This window comes from Diabrotica undecimpunctata, chromosome 6 (genome assembly GCF_040954645.1).
Source record: "Diabrotica undecimpunctata isolate CICGRU chromosome 6, icDiaUnde3, whole genome shotgun sequence".
Classification (NCBI taxonomy): Eukaryota; Metazoa; Arthropoda; class Insecta; order Coleoptera; family Chrysomelidae; genus Diabrotica; species Diabrotica undecimpunctata.
In genome coordinates, this window is record NC_092808.1 from 155,500,896 (window position 1) to 155,521,315 (window position 20,420).

Below are 20,420 nucleotides of genomic sequence, written 5' to 3' on the forward strand. Positions count from 1 at the left end.
TTATTGCAAATATGTATTGCAGAAACCCTTTCTTCTGACGAAGATGATTTTGAGCCACTTCGCAAACGGTGCAAACCATTATCAGATAGCGATAATGATTCAAACTGTAAACGTAAAACTATATGTACCTATTACTTTCCCATAAAATAAAATTAATTAAGTATTGAATTTATCATCCAGCCTGTTACTTTTAATTTTTGCAAACTTTTTGTTTTTGTCTTGGTTTTATGTAATTTTAGAATCCTACGGAACATATCCCTACTTTTTCAAGGAAAATAATGTCTTTTTTATGCGATTTTTTTAAATGCATTTTTCTGAAGAACGAAAGAAGAAAAAAAAATGCCGTCCCTTGCACAACATATCTCAAACACAGGACATAAAATAAACCTGAACCAAACTACGATGCTAGCTAATATTGAAGCTAAAAGAAAATAAGAAATCAGAGAATCAGAGAAAATCAGAGAATCCATAGAAATAGAAAAAAATCTTAACGGTCTAAACTAAAGAGATGATGCTCAAAGGCTTCTAACAACATGGAAAACGGTATGAAAAAAAAAAGTTAAAAATACATCAGGTCACAAGACCGACGAGTAGGTCTTCTCCTACCTACACACAGACAGGACCAATTACAAGAAGCCTTGCCAAGGACCGTTATAAGTAACCACATCGACCATGAGAGTTAGGCATGCTCTACCTGAAACGTCACTACCTGACTTGACAATGGCAAGTGCGACCTTGCCGAAACGTCGTCAAAATAATGGTTTTCAAAACCAAAATTATTCAACGCGGAATCAAATCCGGAAAACCACAGAAAGTATATATATATATATATATATATATATATATATATATATATATATATATATATATATATATATATATACATATATAAAACCTAGAGCTACGATTAATACTATTACAAGAATTAATACTAAACTCAACAGTCTTCCGGGTTAAACTGCGTCGATTATCATTGCGCCGAGGCTTCAACATTCTCTTTGATGTCTTCTTCAGGGCTTCCGAGGTCTCGGTCTCCCGAGCCCCCAGAGACTACTACGCTGATCACTGACCAATGCATTACTGTTCGTTATTACGGCTTTTAGCTAGTTGTAGATCTTTGGTCTGAGTAGTTATATATTACTTGTCATTAAGCAAAAAAGACAGTTATTAATATTTATGTTACTGCAAAAATAAGGGTTTTTTTGCGATTATCCCGGTCAATATTTTATGTAATTTAATTTAGGAATATAGCATAAACTAAAGAACTTTTTAAGACCTACAACTTTTATTTGAATCATTTTTCTCTAAACCGTATAAGAAACTTTTTATAGGCAAAAAATGATTTTTTCACTTTTTATAATTGTTAAAAAAACAATACAAAATCAGCTATAAGATTAATTCTGTAGTTTTTTATTCTTCCTACATTTTATTGTGTTTAAACTTTTGTTAAATACTGTTAATATTTCCTTAAATGCTGATATTAACCCATCAACGCATTGTGTGACCACTTGGTTACGCAAACACGCCATCAATTAATGTTGATTGCAGCTCAACTTAACGCTAGAAATCTATCCTCAGTTCAACTTTCGTTACTAGATGTCAGTGTATTCAATTTGTTACTGTATTACATTTAACAGTTTCGAAGGAAAGAATAGTCTAGAAGTGCAAATTATGAAACCAAGACTTGAGTAAGTAGTTTTATTCGTTTACTATTAAGACTTTCCGGAAATTTAAATAATTATTGATATAGTTATGGAAGTGGGTTATAACATAAAAAATATTACAGGCAACCTCACCCATTAACATAAAATTTACATGAGACTGAATCACATTGTTACCAAATGGTCACACTAGGCTAATAGGAGATCTAATTAATTTTTTATTTACAGTAGAGGTTTGGCGCTCCAGGAAGCCATAGATATGGTTTATAATGATGACAATGATCTAACTGGCATATATATAAGTCCACCTAATCCAAAGGTTTTGACTGGTAAAGATTCGGCTGACGAGGATAATGGTGGATTTGTAGATAACCTGTCCCGAAGAAAAATATTAGCAGAAGCTGAGCTGGGTTATTCTGATGGTGCACCAGAAGACAATAGCGTTTTTAATGAGATGGAAGACGAGCGAACACCACGTATTTCATCCGTTGATACAGAACCTAATACTAGTTTTTTTAAATCACTAAAGGGAAAAAAGTATACTAAAGGAACTTGGATCGATGGAGATTTTGTAAAACATTCCAATTTCGCAAAGCAGACTACTCATAATTTAAAAATATGAGCCCTATAAATTTATTTGAGTTGTATTTCGATAACAAAATGCTAGGCCATATTTTAGACGAAACCAGAAAATTCGCTCTTTTTTTGTGACTTATCCTGATCCGAAGATTATCTTGGACGAGCTCAAATGTTTTTTGAGTATTTTGATTGTGTCTGTACAACTGTCTTCCTACAAAAAGGTTTTATTGGGACAATGGAGCAGACATTTCCGATATAATGGTGAAGGATGCAATGTGTCGCAACAGGTTTATTCAAATAATGTGTTTCATACATTGTGCTGATAATACGCAAATATATTTAAATGATAAAATGTGGAAATTGAGACCAGTAATCAAAAAATTTCAGAGTTCTTTTCTCAAATATTATTAACCAACTTTTTCTTCTTCTTCTTCTTCTTCTAATGGCGCTACAACCTTTTGTGAGTCTTGGCCTGCTTAACAATGTTCTTCCATTCTGCCCTGTCGGATACTTTCCTTCGCCACTGCCTGATATTCATGGTTTTAAGATCCCTCTCTACGTCGTCTATCCATCTTTTACGGGGCCTTCCTCTTGTTCTGTTTCCTTGGGGCTTCCATCTCTGGACTACTTTTACAGCTCGATTATCTGGCATTCTTTCTAGGTGACCAAGCCAGTTTAGTCTTTGTGATTTTACAAATCTGACAATATCTGCGCTCTGCATTAGTTCATCCAGCTCGTGGTTCATTTTAATTCTCCACGATCTATCGCTGCATTGGGTTGGTTCAAATATCTTCCTTAGTATTTTGCGCTCAAATATTCTCAATTTATTTTCATCAGTGGTTGAGAGGGTCCACGTTTCACATCCATATGTGACCACTGGTCTAATTACTGTTTTGTAGATTCTCAGCTTGGGCAGCCTGGGCCGGTTGTACGGCAGAATATTAAAGAAGAGGGTTGAAAGACAGATACAAGATATTGAAGAACAAAGCGGCTTTCATACCGGGAGATCCTGCCTTGATAATATATTTATCCTACGACAAATAATTGAAAAGCGTGTCGAAAGAAGTAGAGAGACCCATTTGGTATTTATAGACCTTGAGAAAGCATATGATAGTGTCCCGTTAAAGAAAATGTTTGAGGTCCTCAAAAGGTCCGGATTGGATTCGACGTATATCCGAGCGATATATAAATTGTACGAAAATGCAGTTAGTTGTGTAAAAATTGGAACCAGAACCTCAAATGAATTTAAAGTCACTAAAGGCCTAAAGCAAGGATGCTGTTTGTCACCGACACTCTTTAAAATATACGTCCAAGAAGCATTGAGGAATTGGAGAAATAAATGTAGATTTATGGGCATCGAAGTGGGACAAGAAACTCTGTATACATTGTTGTTTGCAGATGATCAGGTGGTGGTTGCAACCGATGAGGAAGATATAAATTATATGAATCGAAAATTATTTGAGGAATATGCCAAATGGGGGCTTACTGTAAACATAAGCAAAACAGAATATTTAAAAATTGGAGGAAATACCACAGATCTAAGGCTTGAAAACGCAGTCATAAAAGGCTGCAACCAGTATAAATATCTAGGAAGCATCATATCAGCAGATGGCAGAGTTAAGATAGATGTACAAAACCGAATAACCCAAGGGAAAAAATGCATCCGAATACTAAATTCATTACTGTGGTCTAATAAAATAAAGATGCATACCAAACTTCGCGTATACAGAGCAATTGTAGAAACAATTACCACATATGGTGCCGAATGTTGGACGATGACAAAGAATGAACGAGATAAAGTAGACGTTGTGGAAATGGATTATCTTAGAAGGTCATGTCGAGTATCGAGAATGGAAAGAATCAGGAATGAGGAAATACGAAACCGTACAGGAATTAGAGATACTCTTTCAGATAGAATACAAGGAAGGCAATTACAATGGTATGGTCACGTGATGAGAATGGAGGAGGAGCGGTGGCCAAAGAAAGCCTTAATGTATGTTCCGCCAGAAAGAAGGAAAAGGGGAAGACCACCAAATTCCTGGAGAAGAGAAATTACAAAAACAATGCAATCTAGAGGCTTAGAAGAGGGAGATTGGAGAGATAGGAAAAGATGGAGGCTGAAATGCGGGAAGCGGCAATCGCCGTAGGACCCCCGTTATATGATGATGATGAGATTCTCAGCTTAGACTCACGATTCAGTAACTTACTTTTCATTAAGTCTTTGTATGCATAAAAGCACTTATTACCGCTAAGAATCCGTGCTTGTATTTCTTGACTGATGTTGTTGTTGTCATTTATTATTGAGCCTAGGTAAGGAAAAGTGGAGGCATATTTGTAGGTATGGTTGTCTACCTTCAGATTCTCATGTTCATTTGATTTTGTGCACTCCATATATTTTGTTTTGCTTTCATTTATATATAGACCAAACGTAGCAGCTTCTCGTTTCAGTTCTATGACTTTTTCGCTCAATACCCTATTATTAACCAACTAAAAATATGAATTATGATTAGTCGATAGTGAAATATTATGGTCGCCATAATTGTAAACAATTCATTAGGAGAAAATCGATAAGATTCGGTTATAATGTATGGCCTTAACTCCGAAACTAGTTACCTTGTAAATTTTTAGATCTATCAAAGGAAAAGTACAAATTCGAACGGTTTTTACCAACTTGCCTTTGAAAAGGCAGCTGCTCCCCTTACGATGTTGGACACTTTGCCACAACAAAAGCTGCCTTACCAAATCTATGTAGATAACCTTTTTACTGGATTCAATGTAATGGTGTATTTAAAAGAAAAAAGATATGATGGCACAGGAACAACAAGAGAGAACAGAATCCCACAAGATGTTTTACTTGTCGATAAAAAAACTATGTCCAAACAAAATGGAGATTATTTGGTTTTAAAAATGGACAAGGAAGATGGTACCATGTTGAAAATATGGATGGATAACGCCGTCGTAACAATGGCATCAACTTCATATAGTGTGCATCCTATTCAACAAGTAAAACGTTATTCACATTCTGAAAAAAAAGTTGTCCAAGTTCCTCGCCCACATATTGTTGGAATATATAACAAGTTTATGGGAGGCACTGATAGAATGGATGAGAATTTAACAAGATACCATATAAGTATTCGTAGTAAGAAATGGTATTGATCGATACTTACATGGTTAATTGATGCTGCAGTGTAAAATTCGTGGATACTTTATAAGTGTTCGGGAGTGATACGGAAGACCGATAATTAATTTGAATTTTCGACGTGAAATCGCGACTATTCACCTAACCAAATTCAGAAAGTTTCCCATTAGACCTGGTAGACCAACAACAAGTAGAAATAATCTATCTTTAACAGAATATCTTACAACATTAGGTACGATGGTATTAACCATATCATTATACCTATTCCTAACAAAAAACGAAGGCGGTGCACAGGAAAAGGGGCCTGCTCAGTAGGACGTACGAAGTGTGAGAAATGCGATGTTGGACTCTGCATTGAATGCTTTGTCGTATTTCATAAAGAGTAAATCTTATAAGTGAAATCGTAGGCTTCCAATGTGGCCAGAGTCAGAATTATAGTTTATTCGTCTTCCGGGTTTGGACCGTGTCATTTGTGAGTGACCCAAAAGTGGGTTCATCTCGACGTTTCGCTACAATTGTATGTAGCTTCTTCAGGAGAACAAAAAAAGGAAAAAGAAAACAAAAGACAGGAAGATGGGTAGTTAGCAACGGTAACTCAGTTACTCAACGCAACCAGAGGCGAATACTAACTACCAAGATGGGCGTTTGGTCACAGTAACTCAACTACTTAACGCAGCCAGAGGTGAAAACCAAATGCCAGGACAGGGATTCACGTCCAACAGCTCAGAACACTAACGCGTCGAGAGGCGGGGAGTGAATCCGGATTGTCATATATTCAATAAACAAATAAAATTTAATAAGTTTTTCTGCTTATTTGTATTTTTCCTACACTAAACTTGGTAAAAAAACCACCAGTTTAACTAAAAAATTAATTCAGGCTTTAATGGTTAAAGGGAAATAATAAATTCACAATTTAAAAATTATTCATCTACTGAAACAGCTAGTGTAGAATTTGTCAACAAATGCGTCTTTTCATGCCGCCTCCTCTACAGCGTATCTGCCGCCAGCTCCATTTAACCAATCATAAAAACAAATACCGCTAATTTGTTGCGCCAGCAGCTTGTTTACTAAATGGTGCACATCGACAATTACAAATAGCTTTGTAGAATTAAGTCACTAATAAAATCGTTTAAGCAACTCCAACTGTGATTATGAAATGTTGAGAATATGTGGGTTCAAAGTTTTCTGTTCAGACAAAATATAATTGATGTTATTTTAGTGTTTCTTACTTTTATATCTTTTATTGAAAATTGTGAGTTACGGGTAGATTTGAGTAATGCTGAGGATGTGAAAAGTGTTTTTCCTAAAATTGATATAAAATCGGTGAGAAGGAAAAGGTCGGCTAATGTACACGAAGATGTTGATATTAAGGTAAGTAATTTTATTAATAACTTTGTTTCATAATGTTATAAAACCACATCTTACAACAACAAAAGATTTGAGGACTAAGCGGAATTTATTAGCTGAAAAAGAAGAAACAAAATCGATAGTTTCCACAGAGATTAATAATATGACTAAAAAAAATAAAATAAAAATCAGGATATAGAAAAATATGCTCAAAAAGTTAAAATAAATAGAATTTTTTGTTGAATTAAGTTAAAGATCATTAAAAATTATGGTATTATTTGTTTATTATCAGCTCCTGGACTCCCTGGATTTGTTTATCAACAGATCATTTAGCTCCTGGACCTGACAAAGCCTATGCTGAACTTATAAAGCTATTTAACACCGACAATACTCAACAACTAACAAAAATATTCAATGACATATATTTAAACGGAGTAGTACCAAGATCATGGTTGAACGCTGAAATCAACGTTTATTGCTCTACAAAAGAAAACAAAATCCGTATCCTCCAATGATTTTCGGACCATCAGGTTTTTTAGGAATCACTTTTTTTGTAGATCGGTAGTACTTTTGAGTATTTTAGTACTTCCACAAATACTCCAGTTAATAGAATTAAATTAATAAGATGAGTGAAAGGTATTAAAACTATTTGGTAAGCTTCTTTTAAAAGTTTGCGAATAAGTTTGTGAACTTCTCTACAATTAGAATTACTAAGAGACTTTATTATTTAAGAGACCTCTTCTTCCACAACGGGTCGAAAAAAAAGGACTTGCCCAGAGAAGGATAATTTCTATAATTGAAGACGACATCGAAGATGTAATTATATTCTCTGCAATTGTGGTAAAAAAATTGATTTATTTCGTCTGGAGATAGATCAGGTTATACCGAATTGGATCTTGTGTTGTTTCTTTCAAAATTCACTATTTTCCAGCAGTCTCTAGATTTATTAATAGAATTATTAATAAAATTACATAAGCTGACTTTTTAGCAATTTTGTAATTGCCGAATATATTTAAATTTTTGTTGTTTATATACTTTGAATAAATCGGGATCCTTAGTAGCATCTGCAATGTATTTAATAAGAGAAAGATTAGACCTGTAAGACATTAATTCATTATTAAACCATTACACGGATGTTTTTTCAGCAGTTTGTAGTACTTTTTTTTAGTAGAAAATGCTTTAATATTTAGTTGTTATAGGTTTCGGTAAGAAAGACTGTCAAAAAATCAGGATCATTATTAATATCATAAAAAAGTCCATCTTTGCACTCGCTAGTGCACGTTTAAGCTTCTGCAAATCAGAAGAAGTAATAAACCGTTGAAATGTTTGATTATTGTCAACAACTTTATGCTCAGAGTCAATAAATAAAAATTGAGCTCGATGATCACAAAAACAAGGTTCAAGTACGCCCACTCTGTAGATATTTTCAGAAAAAATTATTATAATAACAATCTAGAATAAACAAATATATCTAAAAATTTTTAGTTGTTTAAATTAAACCAAAAAAATACATTTTCATCCAAGTCTGGCAAACAATATTAAATATTCCAGTGTTATCTCCCGCTAAGTCGTCGACCAAAACTCATTTATTTCACTTAAACAAGTTGTCCGTTCTACCGTAACTTAAATTGTAATGATAAAGGTGGTGAAACTCGGAGATTGGCTGGCGGAGCTCGATCCGCAGGATAATTTAGTCGTCGCCCCAGGACTCCGAACCGAGTGGTTTCATTCTAACGAAACGCACGTCCTACAGGAGCCCAAGAAATGTGATTACCATATGGGCATTATAAAAGGACTTAAAGCGCCGTCCAAAGTAGCCGTGAGCCTTTGTGGGGAGCTCGTCAGAGGTTATTTTGATGTTGGATTCGCTGTTTACTTTGTGGAGCCTTTAGATGAAACGACGGGGGAACACGTTATCTACAAAAGGTAAGTTCTGATTGTTGTTTAATCCTTATCAGATACTAATAATCAAACACAACATTACTAAAGATCTAACTATGTAAATGTTACGTTAAGATAATAATAAAAAAGATCGCGCTACAAAAATATTAATTATTAAAAAAAAATTGTTAAATCTATATTTAATACAAAATTAAATTAATTCTTGTAAACAGTAAGTCTCTATCAGTTTGGTATTTTTCTCAAGTTTTTGAGGTCATCTGTCTATCGTACTCTTTTTTTCATTAATCCATTTATCCTGTAATTTTATATTTAGCATTTGCCTATCCATATCTCTTCGTTTCTTTCCTATTGCATAAACATTGGCCATTGTTAAAATCCATACTTGTGATCCAATAATAATATCCGGCAGCACATATTGACCAAAAACTTTAATTTTCAAGTCTTTTGGATATTTTTTTTATCCTAAAGAGACTGCATTAAGAAAATACGGCTTTTCAAATTTTAAACGAGTTCTTGTACTTGTGACGTAATGGTTTTCCAGGCATAATCTAAAAAATTCAATAAAATTATTTTCTTTTTGTTATTTCTTTTACTTTTGCGACAACTTAAACCAAACCATTTCTTAACTGTGTGAATGAGGTTAACTTTGTATGTAAATTAATGGCCAAATAAAATACACTTTTTAATTAATGGCAATTAGTTGTCAAAACAACTGTTTGTGTAGTATAAATAACTTCTGCAAAATGCAAAAGCAGGACCTTTTGTACCTATCGTTCATAAAACTGACATATATCTTTACTTAATAACAGGCTGTAGCTGGTATGTCTTTAGTTTCATGCGTGGAAGACAATGATGCTATACTCCAACAAAGAAAGAAATAATGAAATGAGTAATACGCGTGATATACAAAGTTATCGTATAAATTAGCTGTCCGTGTGACTTTTACCAAGAAGTGTATCAGTGGCGGAGAATTTATTCTTTATTTAGTCTGGCATATTAAGAATACATAACTAAAAGCAATATTTTTATAAAAAACGTTAAATGGAGTATTACAAACTCTCATATATGAATATAATCTAAAATATTTTCGGTCTCATTCAGGAATTTCATCTTAGTTTTTCTTGCTGTTCTGTCAATATATTACCCTTCTTATCTTTTTACTTTATCAAATGAACAACAAGGATTCAGATACGGAGGATCCTGCGTTGTATTTGTACTAAGCCAAATCACAGAAAGGCCATGGAGTACAATAAATCAGCATCTATGTTTTATAGACCTGAAAAAGGCTTTCGATCGCATCCTAGTCAAACATGTCTTACACCTACTGTATAAAAGAAACATACCAATCAATATTATACAACCTATCGAAAATATCTACTTCCATAATCGAATACAGGCAAGATAAATGGAAAACTAACACAGTGTATACCAGTACAAAGCCGAGTCAGACAGGATAACTCGTTAAGAACACTTCTCTTTCATATAACAATAGAAGAAATAATACAAGCAGTACGTAAAGGTCATGGTTACAGAATGGGGAACAAAGAAATCCAAATATTCTGATATGCAGATGACGCCGCATTAATTGCCGAGACAGAAGACGAGCTCGAAAGATTTACACAAATCTTCAATACAATAGCCAAGAAATACAATACGATATCATCAGAAAAAACCAAATGTATGACAACATTTAAATACACAATATGATGTAAAATCGAAATTGGTGGGAAAATAATAAAGCTGGAAGCAGATCTGGGCATACATATAACTAGCTACGGATATGTTGAGGAAGAAGTACAACAACATAGCTTAAAAGCAAGTAAAGCGGCGGGATCTCTTAAAGAATCACACAAAAACAAGAATCTATAAAGCAACAATTAGACCTATATTAACATACACGGTGGAGACAAGTCCTGAGACATCTGAAACGAGACGACTACTAGAAACAATAGAGATGAAAATACTCCGACGAATATTAGGGAAAAGTCTGTTGGATAGGGAGAGAAGCGAAAACGTAGGAAGAGCAGGTGATATAGAGGACATAAATGGATGGGTGACAAAACGTAAACAGGAGTGGAACGAACACATTAGTAGAATCGTAGAGGACAGGATAGTACGAATAGCACGAGAAAAGTCACCAAATAGACGAAAAAGTATTGGCAGACCAAGAAAAAGATGGTGTGATAATTTAAACAATTTATTAGGCCAATATTGAAGAAGAAACTTTAAAGCCTACATAAAAGAAGGAAGAAGAAGAATCTCTTTACTTCTTTTGTTTGAATTACGTTTTGCTTTTTTTCAGTTTCTGGTAAAATTTTCTCGTCTCCATTTACTTACTTAAATCTTGTAGTTCTTAAAGTTCTTTGTTCATAGTTTCTCTCTTCTTTCTATAGTGGATTTTCTATTCTTTCTTGCGTAGTTATTTATATTCCTCCTCTGCTTGTCGGGTTCTGTACCCCTGTTGCAACATTAAATCTTTTTTATCTTTATTTTAATTTAACATTACTCGTCAAAACAGTCATTCGTTTTCATTCTTCTTTGTTTAGCTTTCATGCCTAGTAATTCTTTAGCAGCTTCTTTCATGATGTCTCTGCACCCTTACCACTCTTCATTTATGTTTTTGTGTTCTAGTCTGTTTTCTAGTTTAATGTAGGCATATTTTAATTATATTCTTTATTTTTGTTTGTATTTTTAAGTCCTTCTCCATTGTATCGTTCATGTTTAGAACTTGTCTTGAGTCTACAATAAAATCTATTCTGTTGTGTCTTTATTTTGGTGTGTAAACACATTTCGACATAATACCAGGACATTGATTTATTCCGCTATTAAATAGACTTCTCGGCTATTTGACACTCAAGAGAATAAAATTTTTCTCAAACATAAGCTTCAAATCTCGATAATTGCGTTTCATTCTGTTTACTCCCGTCATGTTAATTCATCTCATGCATGACTGACGATGTATAACTTCTTCCAAATAAACATGTTTTGGCATGTTTTTAAAAGACATTATGTACATACAAACCAAACAAGCATTTGCAGCTGCTAGCACTCTTTCTATTGACAGACTAAATAATTGAATATTGTTCTGAATAAAAAGAATATACTACTCTGAGTATTTTACATCTTTAGGTACATAGTCAACTTCTACACATCCGCTCAGTCTTCTTCTTCTGGTTGCTATCCGTTTCGGATGTTGGAAATCATATTGGCAATCATGACCTTGCTAGCTGCGGCTCGAAACAGCTCCGTTGAGGTTTTCTTAAACCATGTTCTTAAATTCCGCAGCCATGATATTCTCCTTCTACCGGGTCCACTCTTACCTTTGACTTTACCTTGCAATATAGACTGCAGCAGGGAGTAACGGCGCTGATTTCTCATAACGTGTCCCACATATTGCAATTTTATGCGTTTGATCGTAAACACAATCTTTGGTTCCTTCTTCATTTTTTCTAGAACTTCCTTGTTCGTGATCCTTGCTGTCCATGATATTCTCAGCATTCTTCTATAAAGCTACATCTCAAATGCTTCAAGTTTTTTAATAGTGGTGTCTGTAAGCGTCCATGCCTCTGCCCCGTACAACAACACAGAGAAAACGTAGCATCTCAAATGTCTCATTTTTGTATCTAGAGATATGTTGTGACTTTTGAAGATGGCGCTCATTTTGTTAAAGACTGTTCTTGCCTTTCCTATGCGGCACTTTATTTCCTGTACATTGCTCCACTGTTCGTGTATAATAGTTCCCAGGTAGCAGTACTGTTTTACTCGCTCTATCTGCGTCCCAGTAATGTATAGATGAGCCCCATTTATATTCTCCTTGCTGATAATCATTTGTTTCGTTTTGTGGGTATTAATGTTTAGTCCGTACTGTTGATTGTACTCGTTTACTCTGTCCATTAGCCTCTGAAGTCCCTCTAAACTATCTGCTATCACCATGGTGTCGTCGCCGCTCAGTTTACACCTTATTAATGTGAATGAAAACTTATTTTATAAACTAGACCAAATGTATTATTTTTATTATTATAAGCAGAAATATAATATTCTATTCTTACAATGTAAAGTGATCTGATCAGCAAGGAGACATATTTACTTACGCGCCGCCAATGATCGAATTCAAAATTTCCGAGAACGCATGATAGACACGTGATTTCGGCTACTTTTGACCAATTACGACGCGTGATTTGTGATTTATAGTTTCATTTAATATTTGCCAGGCTATAAATATAAAGTATGTGTATGTGCCCAAAATGGGGCACGAGTAAAGAACCATGGACTCTACTGTAATATGTGCGTCCCAGACAAAATGGCGGATAAATAAATCTTACCAATTTGATTAAGCTTTTTTCATAGTACAATAAAAAAATATTATGGTAGTTTGCTAGTTTTTCAATTAAAGAATCCAATCTATTTGGAAATGGATTTGGAAATTTGAGGAAATTTGACAACACCACATCTATACCCATATATTCCCTAAACACATTTTAACCAAAATACACATTAATGCCACTAACTCTCAATTACCAAATTGCAGCAAATCCCATATTTTCAAACGGTCCACCGCACCCACTACGCCCTCAACCCCTAGCCAGTGGGTGTTTAATCTCACCGGCGACACTTTCGACATCAGAGACGATCACGAACAGGATCAAGAGGATTACGACGACGACGAGGATATCGAGTTATCCACAGAGAGCATTCCAGAGGTACAAGAAATGACTATGGTAGAGAAGAACTCGTCCGCCTACGGGGAGCAGTCGATTGAAGAATTGTTTTCCTCTCCGATACCGGGAGGAGTGTGGCATCCGATTGTGGACGATGAAGAGGCGAATGGGTATTTTTTTGATACTGCATGGTCACCTAATCTAATAGAAGGTTAGTGTATAGTTTGTCTCTAGTTTTAAGAAAGAAATAATAACATGGTCAGACTTCATATTCCGAGTTTTTTGTTTTGATATTTTATTTTTTAATCAAAAAATAAGATTATAAAGATTAATAAAACCTGTGAAACATTGCTTTGGATAAACGAATTTTATGCAAATTCTTGTCAGGTCAGACTTATTTTGGCTGGATTTTGGAGGAATTACTTAGCTTTTTAGTTTTGGTTTTTTCTAAATTACTGATACATATTTATATTAGATTCTACGTCTTTTCTCTTACTTGCAACCTACTACTTGTCTTTGTCAGTCACAAAAAGTTTAGAAATACATTGACTATATATTACGTAATACTCTTTATTTCGTTACAGATCAGAAAAATTTAATAGCTACCCCCAATACAATTTACTTCTGAAGTACAAAACAATTGTAAAATCACTTTCCTTAACATTATATTACACTGAAAGGATAACATAATTCGTACTGATTGGTATACTAAACATACCTGGTCTGCAAGATATACCAATTTTAATTAGCATCATTCCATTTACCAAAGAAATAGGTAGTAACCGGACTTGCTGATAAAGCGATACAATTATCAGATATAGAATACAGAGATCCACTTTTACAAAATAATTATGCTTATCATCTCGTTAACAAAATCTCTAAATCAAGCATTCATAGACATTGCAATAAAACGAAAAATTCAGCAGATAATAAACCTAATAAAGCACTTATTTAATTTTTTTTTATAGCCCTTTTTCTATCCGAATTGTCGAATAAAGGCCTCTCCCATTTCTCGCCATTCATCCCTATTGTGTGCTAGGCGTTTCCACATTGGTCCTGCGACTCTTTTGATATCGTCGCTCCAGCGCATTTGAGGTCTTCCTCTTGGTCTCTTCGCATCGTACGGTCGCCAGTTTCCGACTTCTTTGTTCCATCTACCATCTTCGAGACGTTCGTTGTGTCCAGCCCATTTCCATTTTAATTTAGCTGCTTGTTTCGCGGCGTCCTTTATTTTTGTTTTGTTCCGGATTGCTTCGTTCGTTTGCCGATCTATTAGTGAGATACCAAGCATCTGTCGTTCCATGGCTCGCTGAGTTTTTCGAATCTTGTCCATGTTCTTTTTTGTGAATGTCCAGGTTTGAGCTCCGTAAGTGAGAACGGGAAGGATGCAAGAATCGAACACTTTGGTTCGAACGTTTTGGTATTTAATTTTACCATACACAAAAGGTTTATCTGAATAATTAAAATATTTATTTTCCAAACATTATCTACAAATGGAACATAAAGGATATTACCATACTAATAAATATTTTAATTTAAGAGTAAAACTCCTCTATCGAAAAAAAACACAAGTCTGTTTGTAAAACACTTCTTTTTTCTCATTTTTCCTGTTGAAAGCCATGCACACAGGACAGTTGAAGAAATGGTTTGGGGGCTATTGCCTGTCGTAGCCGATCACCACTTGTGTTTATTCGAGGTGGTCTGACAGCTGCGAGTTATGTTGATGACATCTTACAAACCACTTTACTGCCTCTAGACGGCCGTCGAAACGATCTTTTTCAGTAAGATAACGCGCGTCTTCTAAGTCTAATGCCACAAATTAGTCGCATTGCTTCTGTAGTGATCCTTTCATCAGTTAACATGCTCCTTTTCTAAGTTGGCGGCATCGTACTAAAGACAACCAATAGTCAGAAATACGTATATACGGTTGCCTTCCATCGATCTACCTTTTTTGGTTTCTTGTTTTGCGAGACATGGCATTACATTTTACTTTTATTATTCACTTGCATTAACCTTTTCTATATATATAAAATAAACCAGCCACAGACATATGCGGAGGAAGCGCTCTCGTAATAAGAACGCAAGCCAATTTATCCAGCATTAAAAATTTAATGAGGCACTATTTGAACTACACTCATTTTATCTATAAGACCAAAGATACGAACAAGATTCCAGGTCACATTATTTTCGATTCCTAAGACAAAACACTTCGTACAAAATAGATGTAATAACAGCCTTTCTGTAAAAACAGTGTATATTGTTGTAGACTTGAACGATAAGTTGAGTAAAACTGAAGTTGAACCACATTTAAGAGATAATGGAGCGTCATATGGACTGAGCATTAGAAACAACAGAAGAGAATGCCTCCTACAGTTTGCATGTAATTAATCTAGTGATAACACATACACTTTATAGACAATACCCAAAAAACTATTACGTGGACCCAAAGAAAGAACACAAAAATCAAATCGCGTACGAAATCAAATGTTCTGGGTTAACTAATACAAAGTTGTTTTGTGTTATACAGAGTATTTAAAAAGATATTCATTTATAATCAAATTTCAATTTCAATAGTAACTAAGTTCTGTATAATTGATACAAAGGCATCTGTATCTGTTGAAGCAATAGTTTTTATATGATTGTTAAAATTCATAAAAATGATTGATTTGGGTAATAACACTTAAATCTAATACAGGATAAGTACATCTTCCAACGTTTTTGTAATAAACGCTCTCTCTCTATACGGAATTTTGCACGAGCAATATTCCAGGCAATAACACAACATGAATTTACATGACCGCAAGATATTAATTTGATTTAATCACAAAACTACTTATTTAGCCCGGTTTACAAATATACATTATAGATCCACCCACTGTACTATACTAATAAATCAATTAGCAGATTTAAAGAAGGTGGCATTTTTTACCAACTAATTATATTGACTAGGACTGCCTACATAACGATTCGTCAGCCAACTAAAAATGCTGAATGTTATGATTCAACACCCATTAGTGGTGATAAGAACGATTCTAAGGTTGGTCAGTTTTTTTTGTGGTAGTTTTATTATAATTTAAAATGAAGGAACTCTCTGCTTTGATTTGCTTGGTTTTAGTCTAAAATGTCAAAAAAAAACATCAATTTTTATTTTAAAAATGCATTTTTAATTGAATACGTATTTTTCTGCTATAAACATTTTAACTTTTTTATAAGTTTTTTTGACTAGATTGATTGATTGTTCAGGGTATAATGTTTATAGACTAGGCGGGATCTGTAGAAATTCAGGCCATAATGAACATTTTCCATAGGAAGCTATTTTTTTGCTGGAATCACTTCAGGATGTACCCAATATCGATAATCACGATATGCGCCAGTCGCAAACCCTGTGCTAAATTTTTTATTTAACAAAATCTGAAAACAATTGAAAATTTCTCATTTTTTTGCTCCTATTTTCGTTTATAATTCGGAAAATATTGATCCTAGAGCAAAAATTATAACAAGTTAAAAGTTTCGTTATTCAATTTTACACAATATTTTGTTAGCTAGAAATTGAAAATTTAATGTTTATTGTCGAAAAAATAGCAATCATTGGAAAAAAAGTACAAAAAAATGAAGTTAATCCTTTAAATGTTTTCGACTTTCTAAACTTGACTTACAAGCTCCATATTCCGCCTAGAAAAACTTTTTAATATGTTTAAAACGTGTGCTAAATTTTGTTAAGATGGGTCGGATAGGTCTTGCATAATAATTTTTCAATCCAGCCTACTGGAAAAAAATCGCAAATTTTCAAATTTATAGTAGGCCCTAAATAAGGCTCTCAGATAGTTGCAAATTTTTTTACAAATAAAAGAAGGCTCAAACTTTCAAAAGCTTTTTGTAAAATTCAAATCGGTTCACTAGGAGAGCCTAGAAATTTTTTAAAAGTTTTAAACATTTTTTAGGCTTATAAACAAATTAAATAACTTTACGAGCTTTAAACATATCAATTTCAAAAGTTATACACTTAAGGAACATTAAAAGACGCTTCTTTAATGTTCGCTCTTTCAAAGTTTGCATACATTTGCCGTGTAACCACTACCTTCTATCTTCAGCTTAACTATTTGAAATAACTAACAATTCCTATGCCTTCGATAGGACCAGGTACGGTACTATTAATTAAAAAAAAAACTGTTATAAGAAAATTGATGGTTGTGCTCGTAGAAATCTCGATAAAAAAGTTTAAAAATAAAATTTTATATGTTCCCATAAAACTCGTTGTGTAGGCGATAAATTCCAGTGTGACTTTTCGGTCCTTACTCACCATTTGCCTTCCAGACGCTATAAATACAGGCGTGCGTGTGCCTAACTTCCACCATAAATTATTCCATCGATATAATATCCTTAATAATTTCTCCCGAATCTAGAGAATACGAAATGCAAGAATAGCAAAAACTGGCGGCGGCGGAGGTTAAATCTCCTTTCTGTATAATTTGCCGATATTTTGCTGGAATTGTTTAGTTGAATATTTATTACGCGCCTTGGGCACTCCTGGGGGCGCAGAAATAAAAATCGAAACATCACGATATTGTTTCAATTTCGACCAAAGCCCCAGACGGATAAAACGGAACACGCAGACGAATCATTTCCGAGCAGTGGTGGTTATAGCTAAAATATTTATGTCCAATTTTTATAATGCAACACAGATTTTGGGCTCTTTTCTTGACTTTTATACGATTCTGAAACTGGACATATACTTTAATGTACACTTTATACAGGCTGATCAACTTTTCTGAGAAAGTTCTTGATATATGTTATCGTAGGAGATAGGGAAGATTTGCCCCGTACCGGACAGAGTGTATTTCTGATAAAATACGCTACAAAGCAGGGGTATGCACTCTAGCGCTAAAAGCTCTATACCATTTATTTCTTATAATTTGTGTTAATGCTACTGATCTGAGTTTATCTACAAAATATAGTTTGAAATAATCGATGTAGATACATTTTTTATTCATTTAGGATCTGTTTGTAAAAAAAGAAGTCAATTTTCTTTAAAATTATATTTATATACGCATTTAGTTGTCAATCAACATAAAAAATAAAAAATGTAAAAATAAACAATATGAAACACAACACCGCTTGAGATCAAATTATAAAATTTTGTACAAAATAAAAAATCAACCAAACGAAACTTACACAACAAGAAATAATACGTTTTGGCTGGATTAAATTTATGTAATTCACTTTTAATTTAAAACTCTTTAAGATCACTTTAATTGTCATTTTAATGATATCACACAGAAGAGTTCTTTGGCTAAGTAGACTTATCAACAACAGGGCTTCATTTAAATAAAGTTTTATCGTGAATTGCGCCCCAAATCAGAGACAAACTTTGAAGTGGTGCTTTGTGCATAGTTAAAACTTTCTAATATGTGGGGAACAAAGACATTCATCTTAAGCTTTGAGTAGACGTTTTTAGTGAAATTAGACACTCCTCCAACAGTGTGCCATAAAACTATATAATTACCTTGATACTAAAGCTTGGATTTTCGTGATACTAAACACAACGAGAAGATTGAAGAGGATAAAATCCTTTTATTAAATAGACTTAAGATTGTTTTTATTAAATCATGTATAAGAGTTTCTAAGAAGTAATTTTTATTATAAAATGTGCATTGCGGGAGTTAACAATTATAGTCGTCACCAAATTATTGCAGAATTTATTATCTGCATGTCATTAAGAAGTCGTTTCTCTTGGGATTACTAACAAAAGCAGGTAGGCAGGTAGCAGATATAACCATAAATAAAAATAGTACTTTGTTGTAGTCTATTTGTTTATGGTAGATACCTCTCATAACTTAACGACACCACTCAAATACAAATGACTTTGTAATAAGCCTAAGATAAGGTTTTCTGCAACAATTTATTTATTGGAAACTATACGTAAATTAGTCAGGAAATTAATTAGAAAATCGACTAGTAAATAAGTATTTTTTAAAGTAAATAAAGCCTTTCTATAGTTTATTTTTATGAACGAGAGAATAATTAGCATAATTTTAACTGGTAGCTCCGACCACTCCATGGGCGTGCTCAAGATTAATTGAAAAAGTACTTTGAATAATTGTAAAAAAAAATGAATTATTTCAGTGTTATAAAGTGTTATGTGTATGTAAACAAAAGTGACCTCTTTTATCACACACTATATTAGAACTGACCGGCCTACATTAAAAAGGGTTTTAAAAAATTCACATTTTTTTTAATTTTTAAAAATTACAAAAGAGAAAAAGAGTTTTTAAAACCGTCTAAGGTATGTTAAATAGATGAATAAAAATATTAATATAAAACTTACAGCTACTTGTTACAAATCCAAATCAGATTCAGAAGATGAACTTTCAGAACCAAGATTTATAATAACTGGCTCGATCATTTTATCAGTAATATTGTCCAGCTTCCACATTTTTCCTCTTCTTTAATAGTGTGATTTACTGCCTTTTCCCAGTTTTCAGGTTTTACATTATTTACGGCCTCCAAAAACAACTGTTTAACATCATGAATTTTAAAAGTGGTATTTTTTCTTGAAACTTCACTCTTTATCTGTGTCCATACCAGTTCAATCGGGTTTAATTCACAATGATATGGTGGGGATCTAAGTACTGTCATTCCACGATTTTTGGTAATTTCATCAATTTCGTATTTTTTAAATTTTTCTTTATGAAGGGCACACAACGAATAAAGTTCCTTTCTTATAGATCCGGGATGGTACGTAATATTTTTTGAACTCAGCCAATTCTGCAAGTCTTTTTTTAACCACTTGGTTGTGGGCAGTCCTTCTATAAGTCTGGAGTGATAACTTGCATTATCCTTTACTATTACACAGTTCTTAGGAAGAAGATCTATCATTTGTTCGAACCATTCTTGAAAGACATCAGCGTTCATGTCTTCATGGTAGTCACCGGTACGAGTTGATTCAAAAGTTAATAAACCACCTTCAACAAAACCCTCTGAACTGCCAATGTGTACTATTATCAGCCTGCGCCCCTTTCCTGATGGTGGGTTTAAACCAGTAGATAAGTTATTTACAAAAGCTTGCCTTTGACTTGTAACAGTTTCATCCTGCCAAAATTTATTTGGTGTATGACCCTCGTTGATCCATGTTTC

General features: G+C 33.7%; 1 protein-coding gene across 1 annotated transcript in view; it reads left to right on the top strand.

The window, feature by feature from the left end:
• Nucleotides 1–6,456: 6,456 nt before the first annotated feature.
• LOC140444179 (A disintegrin and metalloproteinase with thrombospondin motifs 2-like) overlaps nucleotides 6,457–20,420 on the top strand; it is a 95,346-nt gene continuing 81,382 nt past the window's right edge. Inside the window, exons 1-3 of the mRNA XM_072535893.1 lie at nucleotides 6,457–6,750; nucleotides 8,369–8,652; nucleotides 13,157–13,497. Coding sequence (XP_072391994.1) covers nucleotides 6,547–6,750; nucleotides 8,369–8,652; nucleotides 13,157–13,497 — 829 coding nt within the window. The 5' untranslated portion in view covers nucleotides 6,457–6,546. The remainder of the gene's footprint in view (nucleotides 6,751–8,368; nucleotides 8,653–13,156; nucleotides 13,498–20,420) is intronic.